The sequence below is a fragment of the Lagopus muta genome, chromosome 3 (assembly GCF_023343835.1).
Source record: "Lagopus muta isolate bLagMut1 chromosome 3, bLagMut1 primary, whole genome shotgun sequence".
NCBI lineage: Eukaryota > Metazoa > Chordata > Aves > Galliformes > Phasianidae > Lagopus > Lagopus muta.
Genome location: NC_064435.1, coordinates 90,034,455 through 90,049,979, shown reverse-complemented (window position 1 = coordinate 90,049,979; position 15,525 = coordinate 90,034,455). Strand labels below are relative to the sequence as shown.

The following is a 15,525-nucleotide window of genomic DNA, read 5'->3' as shown; positions in this document are numbered from 1 at the left end:
AAGTTCTGAATGTGGAAACTGAAATTCAAACTTCACCTGGTCTCAGGTATGAGATTAATTTCCCCAGATACAGGGGTTAAGTTTTAAATTCTGTTGAACTGAGCAAGTTTCAGACAGCTGTGCTGAATCAATCTGGTATTTCATCAGATATTACTTAGAATGCACCTTATGCAAGCAAGCACGTTTCAGTGCTTTGCAGAAGACACATCACAATCCTCTCAGTTCTAACTGTATGGACACCCAAACTGATAGCTTACACGCTACTTTTACACAGTATAATGACTACATACACAGCAATACAGTCAGTAGTTTCCATGTTTTCTATACAGCCCTTCCAGTAGTCCTAGGAAATTTAAAGGACAGGCAAGCCAAAATTCTAGTATTCAGCAGGTCCCAATAAATATGCATGAAGTTTAATATGAGTAATGTTAACACTGAGTGCACCAATGACCAACCCCTAAGGTGCTTTCAGCCCAGAAGAAATCTCCTCAAGACCACAAAGGATATTCACACACCCAGAAGTGCTCACCTAAGATGAGGTTTTTATATAGTTTGATTGGACCAGTAGATAAGATTTCACTAAGATATCATGGGAACCTCCTCCCAGCAAATGTTCTCAACTAGACAGATCTCTGCATCTATCTTGTGGGAGTATCCTCTGCCTGCTAAATTTCCTACTGAAATTCTAGGCTCCGATTCAGTTGTTCTTCAATAGTATTTATTTTTAATGAAAAATAAATGCAGCTCCCATCACATTCGGTTACAGAAAATTCCAATGTGATTAAATGTCTCTGTGTACAATTCAAGACTAAATGGACTCCATCATCTGCATCATCTATCAAAATTCAGTTGAGTTAATCAGTAAGGCAAAAGACAAACTCCTTCAGGGCCTCTTGCTTAGGAGAGAATTTTCTTACAACTACCTCATCAATACAATATGGATACAGTGTAGAATCATAACATCATTACTGTTGGAAAAGACCTCTGAGATGTCCAACCACCAACCCAAATCAGCATCCACAAGACTATGTTACTAAGTACTACATCTGCATGTTTCTGGAACGCCTCTAGGGACAGTGACTCTAACTACTTCTCTGGGCAACCTATTCCAATGCCCACTCTTTCAGAGAAGACTTTCCAACCCAGACTTCCCACAGTGCAACTCTTTCCCGTTGCACTGAGCCACAGCGGAGAGAACAGCAGAACACAGACAGCAGTGATATTCCTTCTGTGAAGGCTGGGGGGAAAGAGGATGAAACGTTCTTCCACTCACCAACAGGGACAGGCCTCACTTCGGGCCTCAAGCTGACACCGAGTTCCACACCGACAGACCCACACCACAGCCACCATGCTCTGAGACCCCAGCACGTGAAGCTCCACAGGCATCCCAGCTCCTAACCCAGGTATTCAATGTCTATAGAAAGAGCATCTCTGGTCCAACAGCAGACAAGCTGAAGGAAGTTTGTAAGACAGAAGGCTACATGGAACACCCCGAGTAGAGGCAAGCAAGTTGAAACCCAGATCCATTTCATGTGAGAAGCTCATTTTTCTACAAAACACAGAAATTTTCAGTATTCTGAGCTGACATACACACATACCTCATCCACAACCCACTGACTGCACAGAGAAGTGATAGAGTGTAGCAAAATAATTTATCCACAACGCCTTTTCCCTGCTTTTTTCCTTCTCAAAAATCCAAGCGTCTTTTTTGATCTCTGCTTAAAGCTGAGATGTAACTATGAAGTTCTAAAATAAAACTGAGATTTTTACAATTCTCTTCATCAGCGAGTCTTTATGAAATTCCGCTGATTTTTATGAGTTCCAACAAATCCATCCTGCAGTTAACAGCCCTTCTTCACACACAGCGGATGCTCCAGTACCTCTGCCAGGGCAGCTCTAAGGTGCTCTCTTTACTGTTATACCTATTTTCATGAAATTTACAGGGGCACAACTGAAACTTCCTCCATCCTTCAGTCCGGTTATCCTCACATCATCAGAAAATTCAATAGATGTATGAAGACTGCGAATGAGAAGCACAGTATGCCTCGTTTCTTTAGAAAAACAAAGGCTAAAATGCATGGCAATTACAACTGGAATAACTACACTCAGAACAGTTAATTTGAAGTCAGACTGAAGTCCATAGGACGCACAAGGACTGCTCATTCCAGACATTAGAGCTACACAAACTGTCCATCACAGTAACTAATACCCAAAGATCTCAACTTCTTTTTGAAATGTACTTCCATTTTTAGATATGTCCCCAAGAAATTAAAGTCTCTCAAAGTGCTTTCAAACACTAAAAAACACCAGTTCTAAAAATAAATGACATATATTAACTCTCATTCTGCTATCTCTGCTTCCCTAATTCCTTCCTGCTACTTTCTAACACTTGATCCCCGTAACAAATACATTTTTTTTCTGTTAAGACATTACAGAAAGAATAAATAAAAACCATCGGCTTTTTCTATAAACAAAGCAGCATAAAAAAGTTACTTCATAACTAAAAATGCACAAAAACAGCTCTCATTCGGTTGGGTAGAACAACATTGTAAGGTCTCTTGCAATTTATTAAGTGCCAAGAAAACTACGTATGAAGATGCCTGTCTAAATAAATTCTAAAATCACCTGCTAACAGAAAATTTCATCACTTAGCTGAAAATACATCACTCGTTCCAGTGTTTTTTACATAATATTCAGATTTCATCATTAAAGATGAAAAGGTTATTTTTAACCACTCTGCAGTAATTGGAAACTTTCTAGCAATTCAGTTAGGAAGTTGCTGTTTCAATGTAACTATGTACACTGGATTTCAGCACAAAGTTTATAAATAAGCAAATCACAAGAGCTAACTCCAGCTGCAATTCACTCTAAGGCCAACTGCTACACGCCTTCCTTAACTGTTAAAGCCGAAATTTTAACTAATCATTAGTTAATGACCTTTCTCTTTTCAGCAATATAATAAAATCTACATTTTTTTCTACCAACATCTTTTACTCTGTGTGGTTTTGAGTACAACTGACAGCCATGCTTGTATATTACGGACCTGGACTATTACAGTTTCAGTATCTGATCTCTTAAAAGCCTCTTTTCAGCTCATTTCAGTTGAAAGTCAGCAAAGCACATAGGAGAAATAAACAGCAGCAGTCACACAGAACTTTTATCAACTGTTAATAAATATCCTAGTAGAGAAAACACAGGCAAAATAGTTAACAGGTGCACAACAAGCAAATTACAATGTTTTCTGCGATACGTGTAGAGTACAGGGATGCAATCAGCACTTACTTAAATCACTGAATAGTTAAATAAAAACTTCTAGTACGAAACAAACCTAGTGCAAAGGAACTTCCAGCCACCACAGATAAACCATTCCAAGCCTCTCTTTCTCTGAGAGATTCTGGCTCTTGGGAGGGTGTGGTAATCGCTCTCATCGTTTTCAAAGCCTTCTTCTGACATCATTAGTGGCATTTCATCCAAATGAGAGGACTCATCTTCTACTTGATATCTGTAAACATGAAATAAAAACACTAAATAAATAATCACACAACATTTTTTATTACCAGGAATCTCAAAGTACTAAAAGGTAATTGTTGCTATATGGAATTACATTAGAGAGAGATTTTCAACTTAAACATCGAATGTATTTGCCCTGACATCAGCATTTGCATTATACAGAGTAACACAGCAAGGACATCTGCAATTGTCCAAGCACTTTGATATCAATTCTTGTTGGCTATTGAATTTCTAAGTATAGAACTGCAGCTTCTTACTTTTTAAAGGATTATTTGCAAGATTTTGTTAAAAAATAATAATAATTTAGTGAGCTTTCACAGAAGCACAAACTTTGCATTTCCACTGAGCTTTTTCCAACTTGCTGTCCTGATATACCTATGACTATTTCTGCCAAGGCAGACCTCCAAGCCTGAATCTGTATCAGATCTGTACCACTCATCAGTCTACCAGCCTTAGTTAATAAAACATTAGTCACTTTTGTAATTCTTGACAGGAATATTCAGCAAATCAAAACCGATTTGACTGCGGACCTATGAAAACAACACTAGGCTAGTAATGGTCCTTTCCTCTTCAGAAACTCTTCTCCCTGTTTTGCACTTGTGGAATGCCTATTAAGCCAAGATAAAACACCTGAATGTTTGATAAGGAAATTCTCTAAAGTGCATGTAAATTGAGTCAATTCTTCAATTTCTGTTGACTCAGTGGTATAAAAATATGAAAGAACAGCACTACTACTCAGGTTCCCTGTTATAGGCCATTCAAAGGACTACTAGGATATTAGATGGAAGAAAATCTACATAATCTACTTGCATGCAATAACAAAATAGCTGATGGATGTAAATAAAATCATACAGAGATCAGCCCCTACAAACAAAGTGGTCAGAAAGGCTGACTGCAAGAATGCTTAAAGAACAAAAGTATCAAATCCAATCAACATGCAAAAAAATTACATACATAAAAATATTAATCCTACTGAGAATGGTAGTTAAGCAGTCATTAAATACAAACAGGTGATGAAAACATATGTGACTAGAATAAAAGGGTACTGTGCAATGTATGTGCAATGCACATTTTATTTTTTCAATTCTCAAACAGACACATCTTTATTCTTCATGTAATCTGCAATTTCTCCCTTGGATTTATTTTTGCATTGGGAACAGTAAAGCATAATTCCTAGAGCTCAGAAAGTTAAAAAATAAAATAAGGGCTGAGTCAGAAAAAAGCATTTGACAGATGCAAAGCTTAAAAATTATTGGATTGTTTTTGATGAAAGCTGTACTATATCTCTTACAATATGCATCCTAGGACCATTCATTTTCCCCTCAGCAACCTAAAAAACTATTTTTTTTTTTTTTTTTTTAACAGAAGCAGTGATTAAAAAAATCCAGTTGTTGGTACATTTGTACATATAAAAAGCATTGTGCAAGCTCTAATCTGAGTGCACATGAAGGCAATATCCACATCCACAAACTGAAGGGAAGCTCCCAAGTATTTGACCTCTAAAGAAGCAGAAACCTGCCTGCAAGCTGTCTGGCATGAACCAACCCCAACCTCTAAGCTCTGCCTGGGGACGGCCCAGGAAGAGCAAGGGCTGGAACAGCTCAAGTTCACACCAGGACATACGTCAACAGTATGCAAGTACTGAATCCCAGTGCTTGGGAATGTCTGTAGTGTACATGAATTTATATGGCTATGGATAATATTAAAAATAAAAAGCTCTCTCAGTGCAGAAATGCACTCCACCTTCTCATCTGGTGGGTGAGCTGGTACATTCAGTACACAGCTTTGACTGAACAAGAACTTTGTTTCAAACTGAAGTAAAATTTTCAACACGGGCAGAGAAAGTCCACGAACTGAGCAATACTAAACTAATCTGATAGGAAAGAAAGAAGGAAGGTGGTGTAAGGGCACAAAGGTATTACTGAGCATCTAAAGGAGGGCTACAAAGATGGGGAAGGGTTTGTCTGCAGGGAAAGCTGTGCGCGGAGCGGCTGAGGTGTCCGGGTGTGCTCAGCGCTGATGGGAGCCCTGATGGCGGCTGCGGCTCCTCACAGCGAGCGGATGGGCAGCGCTGAGCTCTGCTCTGTGCCACAGCGCCAGGGCCCGAGGGAACGGTGTGGAGCTGCGCCAGGGGACGGCAGCCCACAGGGAAAGGGTCTGCAGCACAGGGCAGCACAGAACGGGATGCACAGAACGCTCCCAAAGGGTTTGAATTTAGGGTGGCCCTGTGTGGAGCCTGCAGTTGGACCCGATGGTCCTTGTAGGTCCCTACATACTCAGCATATTCTGCAGTTCTGTAGCACAGCATGCTAAGCAGCATTCAGGTTACACCTGTCAAAATCTTGAACAAACCCAAGATTTTATACAAACACCAGGCATGAGAAAGCACCATCACTAGGTCTGTTTTTCCTCTATCTACTGTATATTTAATACATAAAATCTGAAAGCGTTACTTGTCCTCTAGTTTTCCAGCAATGCACATATGCATAGTCTGTATTAAAACCACTATTCCATTATAAATCTTTTTGGAAGGCATAAAATGAGGGGGAAGGGTGAGTTCTAGTACACAATTTCTATTGAAAAGACATCATCCACTATCTACAAACAGGCTTTGTAGATCTTTCTTCTTCCAAAAAAAAAAAAAATAAATAATAAAGAAAATCATCTTTTTCAAATTGTCAGAGAGCAACAACACAGCAGAAAAAAACGAAAGTAGTTCTGGGAAACCAAAAGCCACAGAAAATACTTTCAGAACTATTACTAACAGGAACCCCTTCAAAAATAGGCAAGTGGAGGTTAAAGCACGGCAGAAGCCTCACAAGTGTACTTTGCAAACAATGTCATTTGCAAAAGGATGCATCTGGTATTTTTCTTAATATGGCCATCTGGCAACACTTTTTCCATTCTTGCTATTCTAAACAGTGATTAAGAAAAAAGGAACCTAATACAAAAGGCAGTTATTTACAGGTCACAAGGCGTATTACACAAGATTGTACGGATTACTTTCGCACTAAACTGATTTTAAATACTCAAATTTACACACTTGACAATAAAAGTTACTGCTTAAAACACTTTATTACTTTATGCTGAATTCCAGTAAGTAAAGCCTGCGTTTAAACAGGTTCACATTCAATGCTTTTATATTCTCCCCTGGTTAGGTTTGCTAATTACATTATCGCAGTTACTCCCAATACAAAGCCTTGCACTGCATTGTATCTTGCTTTTAGACCTCATAGCAATTAATGGTGTGCCACCACCCAGTGAAACCACAACTTGCCAGCCACACTGGAGCACGCAGCAACAGACCCCTCTGACTCACATAACTTGAACAGTGACTGATTCAAAAGATCATTTGCTTTATATGCAGAGGTAACAAGGCAAACATGGCTGAAGCCTCTCCTGACGGAGCACATTAATGCAAGGCAATTAAGAGAAACAGATTCAAAGATCTGCTTCATATTTAATGCTACTCTTGCAAATGTAGTGATATTTGTAGAACGCACCAATGTTCTAACTGTAATCGCTCATGTGTTTGGTGGGTTTTGATTTTTTTTTTTGCCATTATAAACAATTATTTTTTCACAATTAGTATCTAGTTTGCACTTTTAAATATGGAGCTTCACCAAGCAGTGAAGATAATGAGCATAAGCATCTGACTTCAAAATATAGCCTTTGAACTGACAAGCAATTTATTCTGTTTCAAAAGTAATTTTGGTATTGTGCTAGAAAATTATGCTTCAGTATTTAAAAACAATAGGACAATGAATAATGTATTGTTCCTAACTAGGAAGAGGACAAAAATCTTTTTGTCTTTGTTACCTAGTATTTTTCCACTTAATTGCTGGAACTGTGGATTTGCCTTGAATGACAAATCAACTAAGTGCAATGCTACAAACTTTTATTAAGATAAGGAAACACTGGAAGCAATGTGAATAAAGAAGCCAGAGCAAAGACATCAAAACTCTCAGCATGGCTGCTACAAATCACGTATGAAAAGAACTGTCTGATAAAAATATGGCTTCCTATGCAAAAAGGAACACTAACACTGAACAACTTTCAACAAAATCCAGCTATTTTTAGGAATAAGATTTAACAGACTTAAGTGAAAGGGAATCATACACAATAAGCGCTTTTAAACAGGCTTTGATATCAATATCTGCTGTGAAAACAACATCCCAAGTCATCATTTTGCTTTGCTTCTGCTCATGGCCAGTACAAAGATAGGAGAGAGAAGCATCACCTGACCTGTCCCAGCTCTATCCTCCCCTATCCTTATTCATTCCTCCACAGTCTAACCCACACAAACACCTCTCAAGTCTGAGGATAAGGATAAGCAAACTGAGCAGGTGGAGGAAGAGAAAAATAGAGAAAAAGGCAGACTCGATTCAGACGAAGAGCAAGAATAGTTTAGAGGACAAACCAACAAAGCAGCAGCTACTGTATGCTGCGTTCTGCACTGATCCAGCTGCTCAGATCCTGTTCCATGACATAAAAAGACTTAAACATTCCACAGCAGCAAGAAAGATTACATTAAACATACATTTAGCTTGACCAATCATACATTTTTATATAGCTGCTCTGCAACAGTTCCTCATTCAAACATTCAGTATCTTCAGAAAATATTTTCTTTGCTACAAGCTACACGAGAAAAATCCAATTACAATTTTTTTTTCCCAAATATTCTTCAACATTTCTAAAGACTGGAAGTTACTGTTTCCATTTAATTTCAAACATCACTATGATGACTTCAACAAGAAGTCTGGTTGCATTACAGAGTTATGTTCTTCATAGACTATGACAGAAGTGAAGCCTTGTACAGGTAAATACATGAGATCTGAAGAGTTTCCTTGAACCTCTTCCTGCAAAACCACAAAAATACTTCTTTTTTTTCCAGAAATATACAAAATTGACCAGAGCTTGTCAATGTTTGTTTGTTTTTATTAAGCTGTAGCTGTATCTCTTTTGCAAGTGTACCCTTACCCAGTCTTACTTCCCAAATCTCTGAATCCTGGCCTAATAACAAACACACAGAGAAAGCAATCCTGTTACAATTCATACACATCATCAGGGACAGGCCTGTGAGACAACTCCATATGGAAGGAGCCATAACCACAGTAGATCAATAGTAAAAACAACAAAATACACTTTTGGACACTTCTGGGGGAAGCTGAAGATCTGTATACCAAATATCTGTATTCAATTTCCACACATAACTTTGTTTTCGTGTCCTTACGTAACACAATCATTAAAAACCTATTACAGCGCTCCCATTATGGTGCACATTTGTCAAGTGGACAACAAAATAGGAAAAAAGTACTTCTACTGTACGTAAGGAAGTTCGTTAGTGAGTTTATCAAGTGAAATGACTAATGGTCACTGTAATAAGCTGAATGCCCAGCCTTTTATGAGCAATGCAGTTTCTGGAAAACTGTAGGGGAGCATTTTTGATCAATCACTACAGTGAAAACACAACAAACCATACACTAATCACTTCTGACACGCAGAAATAAAGAAAAACTTTGTTGAGAGAAAGGTCTAAATGCAGACTGCAAGTTACTACCTTCCATAGGCAGCCTTTCAAGGATGACTTAAATGACAGCAGACTAGAACTGCAGGTGCCATAGCAAAGCAAAAGCTCTGAATGCCATTTGCCTTCCCTTTCCCCATGCCTACACCTCCTTGCCAGAGATGACAGAAGCAAATTCAAGAGACCTGCATAAGGAAGCTGTCATTTAAAAAAACAAAGCCCAAACCATTCCTTGCTCCCCTTTCCTCACCTTAGAAAGCACTACACATGCCCCACCAGAATCAACATCTTTTTTCAAGCCAGGACAGGATGAGTGAATATCTACTTAACAAATAGCTATGACCAATAACAAAATAAACAGCAGGACCTGAGGAAACATCTGCATTTGCTAGAACCCTATTTTTAATTAGTAAGGTACATCATTGATCACAACAACGGGGCCATTTTATCACTGTCACTGGGGATTGCTATTGACACTGCAGCTTGATCAATTGTTTTTTCTCCCCATTCCAAGCAATCCAAGTGCCTGTCCAAGGAACGCAAATCACCATATTTGGATGCTACAGACAAAAATCAGGAAGGCAGGCAAATATTGGGTCAAAACACAGCTTAAATACAAACAACCTTAAATATACATCTTATACATTTACATTTATTTGTCTGTGTGTGCAAAGTATATCGCTAGCATCAACAAAACAAAAAGTATTTTCCAAACATGATTCTAAGCAATGTTGAGTCAAAGAACTGCAACTTCTTATAAAAATTACTTAAATTGCTATGTCATCAAAACATACTATTGCAGATGAAGTACAATTTCCCAGGTATGAAATCAAGAAAAATGTCACTGTATGTAAAAATACTTCACAATTGATACTGTAAGCAGCTCTACTTGTTACCTGTGTCACTAAAACAAACCTATCCTAAATCTTACAGTTATCACTCCCAACAGGTAATATTACCCTATGAATCAAGTCTACAGAAAGCAGAGCATCATTCAATCCAGTAATGCAAATACTTCTGGTCGTTAACAGTTTACAATATTTCTGGGACATACAGATGAACCTCAGGTTACACTAATCTGAAATTCATGTAGTTACCAGATCTGTCACACAAACAAAAATGGTCACCAAAAAGCAACAATTTCCTAAAACCTGAGTCCTCTATCAGAAGGCAAACTACAGAGAGGCAACAGCAGTTGATTTTTCCACTACTTGCTTTACTGCAGCCTCTTGATACGTGGCCATTCATAAGTACACTGTCATGATCCATATTACACATAATGGAAGATTTCTTCCTCAGAATGAAGGGTTTTTTGTGACAGTGTAGGCATACCTCTGAATACTTGGAGTGTAACTGTATTTATGTACTACTGGACACAGCTGGTAAGACCTGATACTCTGGCAGCAGCTCAGCTGTCTCAACACTTTGCACTGTAGCACCACTAGGCCAAACACAACATACTCTGACAGCAACAAGCACAGGACACCTTAATGAACTAGATAATTTGCTTACAGATAAATGAGGGCTGAGCACTGTTTAACTCAGTCCCTTATCAGCTTCAAAATTCCACCCAGCTTCTTGTTTTACATCCACATATAAGGTAGATGGACAACACAGAGCACAGTTAACTTTCTGTGCTCAGCAGTTGCTTACTCTTGGGCTTCTGACTATAAGAAAAGAGTGTTAGTCTCACTGCATATTCAAAGTGATCCCAGGAGCATTCCAGTCCTCTTTTTCCCATATGGTGTAAAACAAAACAAAAGCAAACCAAAGACAAACAAAGAACCCACAGCAACTGTCTCAGATCCTTTGTGCTGAAAGCCAAAGTGTCAAAACAGTCAGAAAACAGTAGCTTTTTTTTCCTCCATGCATTCTACAACTATTACAGTATATATAACAAGATTGTTAATTATTAGAATATAGACAAGTGCTTACCTCAAAATAGATTTTCCTAGTTTCTAACAGTAGCACACAGCCAGTTTTCTGTTCAATTCTATATAAAAGCAGGCGATCTCAGGTGCATAGCACCACAGCTCCTTGGGTGTGTGGGAAAGAACACATTCCAGCTTTAAAATACAGGCTAATGGTCAGCAAAAGTACTCTCAAGTACACAAACACTGTAGAGACACACTGGATGAGAAAGAATTTCTCCCTTCCTGCAGAACTAACAGCAGTAACGATAGCAGACTCCTACACACTGCTCAGCTTAAGCAAAATAAGTCACTCCACAAATTAGCTTTGAGGCCACTACAGGTAAGCAACTGCTGAGTTGCATTAACTGAAGTTGCCAGTAGCAGGGAAATCAGCTTGAGTTAAAATAGCATTACTGAGCAAAAGGTAAGGACCTGTGCATAAGACTTGCAAAAGATGCAATGTAAGAACTGTAAGTTCTTCACTGAAAAAAAAAATATGACAAGTCTGTTGAGAGCACAGAAACCTGGTTTGAGATTAAAAAAATATATTTTAATTAGCGCCCACCTCTAGATATCTTCTGAAGTATGAATTATGCTCCTTCAAACTAAAACTGTATGTATACACACTTCAATACTCATACATGCATTTGTGAAACCAGGAGCTTTCCTGCAGCTTACACAGGAATGCAAGTCCCCTTAGAAGTCTGTGCTGCAGAGAAAGGTTAGAAAAGCAGGATGAAGCATTCCTAAAAGCTTAGGAGTCATAGATCAATCGTAACTTCACGTCACAAGAATTACAAGTTGTAGCAGCACTAAATAAGAGGAGAGAACTGGACACTTCAGACATGGAGAAGGCTGAAGTACTTAACGAGTTCTTTGCTTCAGACTTCACTGTCAGACAGGCTTCCCACACCTTGTGTGCCCCTGTACATCTGAGCAGGGTTTGGTGAGCAAAATCCCTCCCAGTGTAAAAGTGGAGCCAGTCCAAAACTACTTTGTGAGGCTGGATGCATACAAGTCTATGTGGCCAGAAACATATCCATTCCAGGAAATGACTGATGTGGTTGCAAAGCAGTTCTCCCTCACATTCAAAGAATCGTGGCTGCCAAGCAAAGGCCCCAGTGACTCCCACATTAAAGAAAAAGGAGAAAGGAAGACTTAGGGAACTACAGGCCAGTAAGCCTGTTGCTGTGCCTGGAAAGATCAAGAAGCAGATACTCCTGAAAGAGTATCAAGGCATACCTGAGATGACGATGTGATTTGGAGAGACAGCCAGCACAGCTTCAACAAGGGCAGATCATATCTGACCAATTTGGTGGCCTTCTAAGATGGAGTGACAGCATCAGTGGCCAAGGGCAATTGATGTCATCTACCTGCACTCATACAAGGCCTCTGACACAGTCCCAAACCACATTCTTCTCCCTAACTTGGAGAGATGTGAATTTGAAGGCTGAACTATTTGGTAGATTAAAGAACTGTTAGAATGGATGTCGCCAGAGGATGGCCATCAATGGCTTGATGTTTAGGTGCAGGCTGGTCATGAGTGGTGCCTGTCAGGGGACTGGTGCTCCTTAACATCTTTATCAACAACATATACTATGGGACCAAGAATGCTCTCAGAAAGTTTACTGATGACAACAAGCTGAATGGTGCAGCTGATACAGCAGAAGGAAGGGATGCCATCCAGAGGTACCTGGAGAGGCTTGAGAAGCGGGCACAAGAGAATCTGCTGAGGTTTCATGATATCAAGAGCTAAGTGTAGCACTTGAGTTAAGGTAATCCCAGATGTAAGAACACACAGGGAGAAAAAAACCTCACTAAGAGAAGAACTGCAGAGAAGTTCTTTGGGTTCTTGATGGATAAAAAGCCAGACATGAGCCAGCAGCACACTTTTGCAGCCCAGGAGGCCAAAAGTATCCTAAGCTGCATCAACAGAGGGGTGGCCAGGAGAGAGATGGAGGTGATTGCCCCACTCTACCCTGGTGAGGCCCCATCTGGAGTCCTGCATCCAAGCCTAAGGTCCCTAGTCCAGGAAGAAGCTGTCGGCTCAAAAATGATCAAAAGCCTGGAGCAACTCTTCCATGATAAAAGATTGATGGAGCCAGGCTTGTTTAGCTTGGAAAAGAGAAGGCTCTGGGGAAATGTCATTGTGGCTTTCCAGTAGATGAAGGGAGCTTACAAGCAGGAAGCTTTCTGTAGTCTCTATTAGTGAGAGGACAAAGTAGAAGGGTTTTAAAGTAAAAGAGGAGAGATTTAGATTAGATATTAGGAAGAAATTTTTTACTCAGAGGTTGGAGAGATGCTAGAACAGTTGCCCAAAGGTATGGATGTCCCACTCCTGGAGCATTCAAGGCCAAGTTGAACAGGACCCTGAGCCCCATTTGGTGGCTGGCCACCCTGATGATGTCACAGAGGTTTGAACTTGATAATCTCTAATGCCCCTTCCAAGCCAAGCCATGCTATGACTCCATGACCAAAATAAAGAACCAGAAGTAATAAACATGGTCAAAATGCTTTATAACCGTACAAGTGGTTGGATGGAACTAATGAAGACTATAAATAATAATTTGTGAAGAGGACTGCTAAAATACATATGCACTTACATTCCAAAAGCGCACAGATTATAAAAGAGAAACTCTGAAAGACGACTAGGGAATTCAATCTACAATCTTTGGAAGGTAAAGCTAATCAAATGAGACAGAGGGGACAAAGCATATCCATAATGAATCTATATTTCCTTGCCAGATCTTACAGCTTACTGAATCTGCTTATTTGCTCAAGTTTAAACAGTTTGCATACGTAACTATAATTCTTGTGTTAAAATATATCTCTAAAAAACCTATGTACCTACAAGCTATATAAACTTGTCGTACATCTATAGTATTTTTCAATGCTCCTAAGCTGTAACAGAACCATCCAATACCTTTGATGGTCTAGACTAAGGTTTTGCCAGAACAATAATCCTCCCCCTTCCTTTTTTTCTTACAAAGGGGAACATCTATTAAAAAGCTTACAGATCCCGTGTAGAACTTCCTCCAGCCTCAATTCTCTGAGAAATAGGGATTATAATGATAACACCACCCTTCCTCAGGGCAAAGAACTGACTTACAACAGATTGTCAGACATTTGGGTATCAGTGAAAAGGAGAACACAGCTGCAGCAGGCTGTCCTATCAGAGGACTTCCTGTGAACATTTGCAGGCTTATCTTTTAAGTTTAAAAAATCAAGGCCATATTATTTAAATCTATCTTACTCTGCATAATTTTAAACTGTTTCTTCTGTTAGACACTCCATACTAGCAATTTTTTTATTATTGTTATTCCTAATGAACTGATTTCACTAATTTGACTTCGAACAGCAGCAGCAGCTATTCTGTGCTTAGAAAGCCCATCTGCTACAGCCAGCAAATCCGCTCCCTCCAGTCCTGCACCCCATGAGAATCAAGAAGAGGAGAAAAAAGCCTCAACCAACCAACTGCAACCATTCCCAACTTCAGGAGCACTGCCCAGAGGACGCACAGAAATTACAGAGCAAAGTGTTTCCTCCTGAACGATGACGGCACATTCCTTAGAGTTCTTCAGGAAAGCAGGAAGGCAAGAAACATTCCATCTTCACTCGGGAGCAAACACTTCGAACGAGTTTCTTCTAAGTCCTCTCACAATTTTAGAAGCCTAAGGTTATTTTTCACGCTCCGGGAAGCTCACGCTTTACTCTCTAAGATACGGCGGCTGTCTCATAGCACGTTCACTAACGACGCCCATAGCAGCCCTTTAAGGCGGGCACCCTGCCGGCCACGAACAGCAGCTGCCGGCAGCCCAGGCCGCATCCGCGGGACACGGCCGAGAGCGCATCCTCCTCAGAGGCCCCACAGCCAACCGCTCTCACCGCCCGGCCCGGGGTCCGAGCGGGACGGCCGACAGCACGCGGCCCTCGCACCGCCCTACGAGGGGTCGCCACCCGCCGCCAAGGGCTGCACGGCGGGGCCGGGCGCCCGGCCCGAAGACAGAAGGCGTGAGGCCTCGGGGTGGGGATACTCCCACGGCGCCCTCGCCCGTACCTGTTGTGCCTCTGCGCCGCGGAGGCGCTGCTGTAATAGGCCGCTCTGCGCTGGGCGCTGCGCGGCACCGGGTGCAGAGGGATCTGGTCCGCCATCTTGGGGGCGCCGCGCCGCGCCTCCCCACCGTGCGGCCGGCACCTGTGACGTCACAGCCAACACCAGCTGACGGCGGGAGGAGGAACGGGCGGCGGGGCGGGGCGGCGTCATTAAAGAAGGAGGCGGGGCGCCTTCGGTGGGGCGGTGTGAGAAACCTGGAGTTCGGGGCAGGCGGGTGTGGCCGCCTGGTGTTGTGGATTGACAGTTCCTGTTCTCTGCCGTTAAACGGAGCTGGTTGTTGTGAGATGAGGTTTCCATGTGGAAGTGAGAGCCTGTTGGCTCACGGATAACGAGCCAACGTGTGGCGTTTCACAAAGATCAGTCACCAATGGAAAAACGCGGCGTGGAAGAGTTCACAGACCTACTGTAGGATGTAATCCTTCCTATACACCTCTGAAATGGGCTGCTGGGGGAAGCAAAGG

The 15,525-nt window shown here is 40.9% G+C and overlaps 1 protein-coding gene across 3 annotated transcripts in view; it reads right to left on the bottom strand.

Moving 5' to 3' along the window:
• ATP9B (ATPase phospholipid transporting 9B (putative)) overlaps nt 1-15,189 on the bottom strand; it is a 158,286-nt gene extending 143,097 nt beyond the window's left edge. The window contains exons 1-2 of one of the 3 annotated variants that reach the window (XM_048939056.1): nt 15,008-15,189; nt 3,329-3,502 (exon numbers count right to left, since the gene is read on the bottom strand). In XM_048939056.1, coding sequence (XP_048795013.1) covers nt 3,329-3,502; nt 15,008-15,102 — 269 coding nt within the window. In that variant the 5' untranslated portion in view covers nt 15,103-15,189. Of the gene's footprint in view, nt 1-3,328; nt 3,503-10,972; nt 11,114-15,007 lie in introns of those variants that run through there. The other 2 variants (XM_048939057.1, XM_048939059.1) reach the window with 2 other exon arrangements.
• Between the last annotated feature and the right edge of the window lie 336 nt (nt 15,190-15,525).